An 8,237-nucleotide genomic window follows, 5' to 3' on the forward strand; every position below is an offset into this window, starting at 1 on the left:
TGTTAGCCATGATATCACCAAATGTTAGTGGTCCGGACTAAGGCGTAGCAATTAAGTTAACTAAATACTATATTTTTATAATGTAACGCTCAAAAATATACTCTTTGAAATTGTGAAATACAATTACAAGAAAGTAGAGGATTTGGAAAGGCAAATAAGAGAGGAAAGAAGCGAGCGAGACATGAAAGATACATTTGTTAGATATAATGTATTTAAAGATAAATACAGTTTATCTAATTAAAAGTAATTCGAACGAAATATGTAAATTGTAATTATTAAAATTATTATTGCATTAAATAAATAACACCTATACTAGTGTGCTTTATGAAAGTCGATCTTAATTAATTCACACTTTAAATTTTGATACTTTTTAAGTCGATATAAGTAGCCTTTTAATCATAGTATATATATATATTATAGGGGCGGAGCCACCTTATCCCCAGGGTGTCCAATTGGACACCCTTTGTCGAAAAATTATACGATATATACACGTAAAGTTTTGACTTATATTGGTATATATATTGTATTTTGGACATCCAAAAATAACAAAGTAACCCGTAGTGGAGATAGCTAGAGCTGTCACAAACCCACTCTACGCCCCAGTTCGATTCCCTACATGAGCATTTTCATTTTTCTGTAATTATTTTGCCTTCTTGAAGTTTGTAACTAAATAAACATGCCTAAGTTTAACATAAATATTTAGTAGCTTGGTGGTAAATATTGTTATGCTTGTCTTGAGTGACCCAAGTTCAAAACTCACCTCCAATAAGGATTATTTTTTTTCCAATTAAAATTAAATTATTTCCTTAAATTTTAATACCTTTTTCCTTTGTGGAATAAGATTTTCTTAAATCTTAATACATTTTCCTTTTGGAATAAGGTTTTAATTGGAAAAAAATCCTTAAATTTTATTACATTTTCCTTGTGGAATAAGATTTTCTTATATTTTAATTCCTTTTTCCTTTGTGGAATAAGATTTTCTTAAATTTTAATACATTTTCCTTTTGGAATAAAAGTTTTCTTTCTCTATAAATAGGAGATCAATTTACCCAAATTATATCACAATATTATTAAAAATAGAATCTCTATAAATCATCGTTTTAAAAAAATAAATATTATTCAAAGTTTGGACCACCTTGATAAAATTTCTGGCTACGCCACTGATATATATATATATATATATAGAGAGAGAGAGAGAGTGTACAACTAAAGCGTACTTCTTGAGTGACAAATGTAACTAGATCTTTGTTATGCTCTTTAAATTATTGACGTGGTTCAATATAGAGATGCAAAGTATGATTTATTTACTTCTTGTGTTATTGCCTAGTGCTAATTATTTGAATGCATTTGATTTGATTGTTATAAAATATTTGATCATCTAATTTACAAAATATAAAAATAATCTATTTTATACTAAATATACACATTATATATATTGCATATGTTAATAAACTAATTGAACAAAAGATAATAGATATATCATATATACCTAACTTTCTCTAGAAAAAAGTTGCTCTGGGCTCATCTCAGACTAGGGATGGCGATTGGACGGGTTGGGTTAAATTTGTGTGGATTAAAATGGATCAAAATAATAAATAGGTCAAGATCTAATCCAATCCAAATTTGTTTAGGCTCAAATGAGTTGGGGTAAAACGGGTCATAACTCAACCCGCCAATTTTTACTAAGTTTTAATAGCTTTATTTGTTATTTTATAAGCTTTTAGTACCTAAAAAATATTTTTTTTCTTTATTATAACTATATATAACATATAAAATAAAATAAAAAAGTTTTAATAATATTTTGACAAGATTTCTCAAAAATCAAATTGGATTACATATCAACCCAATTTTTAATGGGTTAACATGAGTTGGGTTGAACTAACAAATGGACAGGTCAATAACTAATCAACACCTAAATGGATTGGGTCAGGCTGGACGGATTGAGTTTAGTTTTGTCACTCCTAACTCAGGCCCAAACTCAAATTGGGTATGATAAAAAGTTCAAATAAATCAACCCGACTTAGTATTACCGTCAAACCTAGTTGTACCGACAATATTTATTTGAAAATTTCATGTTTACTATAAGAAAGAATGTATATGTTAATTAATTTCATAAAAAAATTAGTAGCATACATGATGAGCACTATTTATATACTATTTTTTTATTTTAATATTTGTACAGAATTTATTATGGTTTACTATGTGCATGACATTAATGATGATTATCACGAATATCTTAATATATTTTTTATACATATGATATTTCTTACAAATAATTTTATATGATATGTGAGTATGTTTTACAAAGAGTGTACCACCATAATGAATGCCATTGTTGCTATAGGGAGAATCTTGTTATAAAAAAATAAAATATAATATGAAAAATCGAGTCTGACGAAAATTAGGATGTTATAATGAAGTGCAAATATAAAAAAACTTGATTACATATTATATCTTGCTTGATTTAGCTTCACTCGATTCGATATCTAAGGCTAATTGTCAATTATTCAATTTAACCAATTATTTAAAAAAAAAAAATTATATCATAAATAATTTTTTATTTAATTTATTGTGTATTATCATGATTATGTTTTTTAGAACTATTCTGATCATCTCAGTTTCTGAATTTCAATATTTTATTTTATTCAAATAGGAAAAAATTCCAGATATTGGTCAACTTTAGATATTAAATCCTTTGAGAATAATTTTAGATACTGACAAGAAAAAAGAAATCTAATTACATGAAAAAAACAATTGAATTTATTTATTTTGTAAATTACCAATGAGGACCTCAATAAGTATAACTCCATAAGGTAAATGCAAGGGCAAAACAGTACTATAATTCCTTGATATAAAACCAAATCTTTTATGTCTGATAAGTCTTTTACCCAATCGAAGACAATTCTGTAGAACGTTTCAGCAGCAAAACGGAGCAATTGAACCCACGCGCCGCCGCAGTTAACCGTTACGAGAACTCTCCCTCGGTTGCTCCACCAGCTCAATGAATGAAAGAGTAAAGGTGAAGCCTTTGAATGCCTAAGTTGTTCATCAATGGCTGCATCGTCGCCTGCCCTAAGTAACCAGAGCGCCGATAACGCTCCTTCACCGGCACCTGCACCCGCCGTTCCCACCGCAACCGCTGCTGCTTTTTCCAGCCTTCCGACGACAAACGCATCCAAAAATCTCCGAGGTCTTAATAAGCCGAAGTGCATTAAGTGCGGCAATGTTGCTCGCTCAAGGTGATGTCTTTGTTCTCTGTCGTTTCTGTATAGCGTTTTTTCAGTTTATTCCATTGAAATTGTGCTTCAGAAACCCTAATTCCCAGTTTTATTCGGTTCATAAGTGTATGTCCATGATTATTGCACATATCTTGTACTTTCTAAGTGTTGTTTTATACTATGTTGCTTGGATGAACTCAGAGATTTAAGTGTTCCCTTGAATTATGTGTTGTGTTAATGTTAGTGGAGCCAGATACCTAAGTGATAGTTGAAAAATCTGTTTGATAGAGAGGACTAATTTCACAAATCAAATGAACTTGAGGTTTTGAAAGTCGAACAAATTGTATAAGGAGTACTATTTTAAGTGGAATGCAGTCAAACCGTTCAGAATTATTCAAAATGGAAAGAATATCATTTAAATTTTAAGCAAATGCAGTATCTATGTATAATTAGTAGACAGATTAACACAAATGCAGTTTATTAAGGGCCAGGGAATCATTTGGTCATTCCTTCTCGATGTGATTACTGCTTTCAGATTTCATGTTCTTAACCACTGGATTTTTTCTAGAAGAAGGCTGAAGTTGAGTGGCTTTTAGTATTTGGTTCAATTGCAGCTCGTCAGTCTCTCAAGAGAAAGGAAGAATCTTTGTACACGATTGAAGAAACAATGAATTTGGCATGTATCACTGTAGAGATAAAATGAATTATTTGTAGGCTCTCGTTTGTGGCAGAGTGTTGGCCAGTCAAGAATGCCCACGTTCAGAAGATGAAGGTAGCCGAGATGAGGATACTCAAATAAATGTGTGTGCATATTGGAAAAGATATGATTGAGAATGAAGCTATATGGGACAAGGTGGGAGTGACCTCTGCAGCGGACAAGATGAGGGAAGTAAGGGTGAGATGGTTCGTACATGTGAATAGAAGGTGCTAGTGAGAAGGTGTGAGACGTTTACTGTAGCAGGAGTCAAGAGAGGTAGTAGAAGCAAGCTGAAGAAGAATTTGAGGGGGGGGGGAGTGATTAGACATGACATGACACGACTTTAGCTGAGTGAGGACATGATCTTACATTCGAAGGTATGAAGGTGGAGGATTAAGGTAGAAGGTTAGTACGTAGTCGAGTGTTATCGTACTTTTAGTAGTATGATTTAGTATCAAGTACTTCCCTTTATCCAATGTGTATTAGTATCTGTTGCTACACTTGTTTTGTACATTTTTATTTTGTTGTTTCTTGTTCTTTCTTACTTTCAAGCATCAGTTACATTTCTTTTGAGCCGAGGGTTTACTGGAATCTCTACCCACAAAGGTAGAGGTAAGGTCCTACCCTTCCTAGACCCCACTTGTGGGATTACACTAGGTATGTTCTTGTTGTAGTTGTTGCTCGTTTGGGTTTGGAAGGTTTCTGAATAATTTAAATTCATTTATTTTTGTGCATGCATTTGTCAGGTCCATTAATTGTATGTGGAAACAATTACTTAGTGCTTTACATTTGAAATATAAGCTGATTGTTAGGTTGCTTCAAACACTAAATCATTTGGTTTGGTTACTTAGAGATTCGCAAATAAAGCAATCTAAGCAATTCCAGGCTACAAAGCTTATCAAATGTAATTTGATTCTTTTTCAAAATGCCATTTCATCCCCATCGATTATACAAAATAAACTAGAGCTTTTACACACAGATATGTTGATGGTGACCCGATACTGCTAGTAGGAGGAGTGTCTTATTACTTAGCTGGATGAGCTGACAGTATTCTGATTTGCCAATTTTCAGAGAAGAGGCCTGGAAATACGAGTTAGATGACTCTGTTGTTGCATTGGCCATCTATTGTTGGCTTCAGTAGTAGGTGCAAATTTAGAATTTAGAGGGTTCTCGTGGAACTGGATGATTGTTTTAGGTTTGATGGAGTTACATGGGCCTATCTATGGTATTGCTCAGGAAAAAGAAGTTTCGAATAGGGGGAGCAACACCTGTAGGATACTTGTTGGAAACCAAATTTGGTGTGACTGATTAAATTTTCTTTATCAGATCCTTGCGGACAGAATATTTTGCCACAGACATTTCACTTTGGATGTTAGTCGGTTAGATTACTATTTGAGCGTGTCAGAGATCAATTTGGATTTTGCTTCCTCATATTTACAACATTGTGCATTAGTTATTTGCTTTGGTATGCAACAATATATTACTTTTTTCTTAGAGCCTGTTTGGACTGGCTTATTTTAGGTGCTTTTAAGCTAAAATAACTTTCAAGCACTTTTGAAGTGTTTGGATAAAATTAAGAAGTGCTTATAAGCACTTTCTAAGCCAAAATAACAAAAATAAGTCAAAAACCATAAGTTAGAAATCCTAACTTATGGCTTTTTACTTATAAGCCAAAAGCACTAAGGCAATCCAAACAGGCTCTTAGTCATCATATTTTACTTATAAATCAAAAGGACAGTTTTCTGATAAGTTTTTCCCTCTTTTTTTCCGATTTTGTTATGGTATACTTGGAGAGTTTTGTGAAAGCAAGGTACTTTTGGGTAGGGAAACATGTCCAGATAATGTCAGTATTCTAGAAATAATACGGAAAAGGAAAAGTTTTACAAGAATACACCGTCATAGATATATATTTCTGTTAACAGAAACAAGAAGCGAAATATTACTTGCATTATCGATTACTTAAATCCAAAGAAAGGTTATAATCATGTAACTTCTTTAATGGGTGAATTAACAAAATGATATGTTTTCTCCACCCGATTCAATTCTTAAAATTTTTAATTTCAGTGGTATGAGAATAAGTATCTTTACAGTTTGCAACTTTGCTTGTTTAATTTCTCTGATCATGCTGTGGACTCACCTTTTCATACTTCAGTGTGGAAGTTATAATAGGGACCAAAATTAAACTACCATTTTTTACTTGTATAAAATATAAAAAAGAAGTTCAACTACCATTTTTTCTTTATTTTGAGTTTCCTCATCCGTTTTTCAGTGACGCTTCTTTTTATCAAGAACTGGTGTATTCTCTTTAGCTCTCTTAGTATGTACAAAGTGAAATAAAGATTTACTTCTTTGAGGTTGTAGTGGAATGATATTCTTTTTCCCTTAACTTTTTAATGGTTAGATGTTCTAAAAGTGGTTATGACAATTCTTTTCGTCAAGAGCTTGTGTGGTCACTTTAGCAATCTAGTATACTTGCACTGTAAACTAAGATGCTACTTATTTAAGCACTAAGGAAGTGCTATTTCTGCTTGATCATCCTTTCAATTTTACATTCATAAGGCAAAGACCTTTTGATGAAGCTGCAGTCTTAGGGGTACGATTTTATATAGCAATTACTCCGCAATTGAGAAAGCGGGCTACTTTTTCACCCCCTTCCACTTTTACTAAATGATTTTGCTTTTTCATGGAAAATAAAGACAGATGATCAAATTTAAATTTCTCTCTCCCTGAAAAGCAGGGAAAAGTTAAATTTCACGTCAATTTTGAAGCCGTTACAAGTCATAACTGAGAGTCTGAGACTTGTTGTCATTCGACACCTTTAATTGTTGTCATTATGACAGAAATCTAATGCTCTATATTAGTAGCCAGTTTGTCAAAGTCTGACACAAGAGAAGTTAACATTAATTGACTAACTAATCAAAAGAGGAATAATTCATTAACTATAATGAAAATCGCCTTATAACTTGTGTATGTTTCCCCTCTTTCCTCTATTCCTTCGTCCCTTCTCTCTATCTGTGTAAAAGAAATTTTAAAGAAACTGGGTAAGGTAGAAATGGAGGAAGATATCAATGGTGATGCAGACAGGTGATTCTATTTTTAAGCTTCAGATAGCAGTACTCCATCACCTTTTACTATTTCTCGTATCATTTTGTCAAATATTTGATCATCTGCTTTCTTAGCTTTACTTGATAATTACATTGGTATATTCTTTGATTCTATTCTATAAGTAATTTGATGTGAATTACCCTCTATTGCAAGTGTAGAAAATAAAATTATGATTATTTTGGATAGTGGTGAGCTTGGCCCCTTGGTGCTAAGTGAGTGGTATTCGATCTCAGGATCTTGGGGTTAGGGCTGGAAGTTGATATTGAGTAAATCTGTAGGTTTAAAATATGTTTCTTTTAGCAGGCAATGGTCATCTCTGGGCAGAATAATGGTAATCGTGAAAGAAGCTAAAAAGATTCCTTGCAAACACTGAGTCTAATCTAGTAGGACTAAGCCTTAATCCCAATTCCCAATTAGTTGGTGTTGGATCTTTTACCGCTATTGTATTCTGTTTTTTGCTTATGGATTTTAAAAGATTGTCAATCATTTGAGACAACTAGCGTCCATATGATTTTAAGTCAGCCTCATCTATTTTAACACCTTCAATCGTCATAGTGACCGCACTGATGAACTTGTGCATATGAGGGTTTACGGATGACAACCATATTATCTCAGCTGACATTCTCTCTTCTTATACTCCATGTGTACTACTTGTATGTTCGGTGGGATCTAATCATTTCTAGTCTTATATGATCACATAGTTATCTTTAACATTCTTATTTCTGCTTCACTTATCTTGTGTATAGATAATCTTGTCGTATGACCGGTAAGTTTAAAACCACAGCAGAACTCTGAACATCTCCTTTGTTCATATATATTTGAACCATGATCCTCCTTCTCCATTTGGTATCTCTCTATTTCTTAATATAACATTGAATAGCTTGATAATGAGTACGACTCTAAACCTTTTTAAGACATTACAAGGTGTCGTTTCTAACATAAATATTTCTAACCTTCATATTTTTCATGGCATCCTTTACTTTCAAGACTTCAATTGTACATGGAAGAGTTACTGTCTTGCATGATCTACCAAGATATGTTAAGTTACCCTCATGATTTAAGTTGATCAATTAATCAAAGTAGCATCACTATACCTCATTGATCTCATTCTCTCATGTCAAAACCTTTTTGGGATTGCTTTTGATTTACTTATTTAAAGTTTTTATCCTATTTTCTCTCATTCTTGCTGGTTTATTCATCCCCCCCTCCCCCCCCCC

The 8,237-nt window shown here is 32.7% G+C and overlaps 1 protein-coding gene across 2 annotated transcripts in view; it reads left to right on the plus strand.

The window, feature by feature from the left end:
- The first annotated feature begins 2,887 nt into the window (after positions 1 to 2,887).
- LOC102582124 (uncharacterized) overlaps positions 2,888 to 8,237 on the plus strand; it is an 8,297-nt gene continuing 2,947 nt past the window's right edge. For both annotated transcript variants that reach the window (XM_006358552.2, XM_006358553.2), the window contains exon 1: positions 2,888 to 3,239. In XM_006358552.2, coding sequence (XP_006358614.1) covers positions 3,052 to 3,239 — 188 coding nt within the window. In that variant the 5' untranslated portion in view covers positions 2,888 to 3,051. The remainder of the gene's footprint in view (positions 3,240 to 8,237) is intronic.

The sequence above is a fragment of the Solanum tuberosum genome, unplaced genomic scaffold, assembly GCF_000226075.1.
Source record: "Solanum tuberosum cultivar DM 1-3 516 R44 unplaced genomic scaffold, SolTub_3.0 scf00274, whole genome shotgun sequence".
In the NCBI taxonomy this organism is placed as follows: Eukaryota; Viridiplantae; Streptophyta; class Magnoliopsida; order Solanales; family Solanaceae; genus Solanum; species Solanum tuberosum.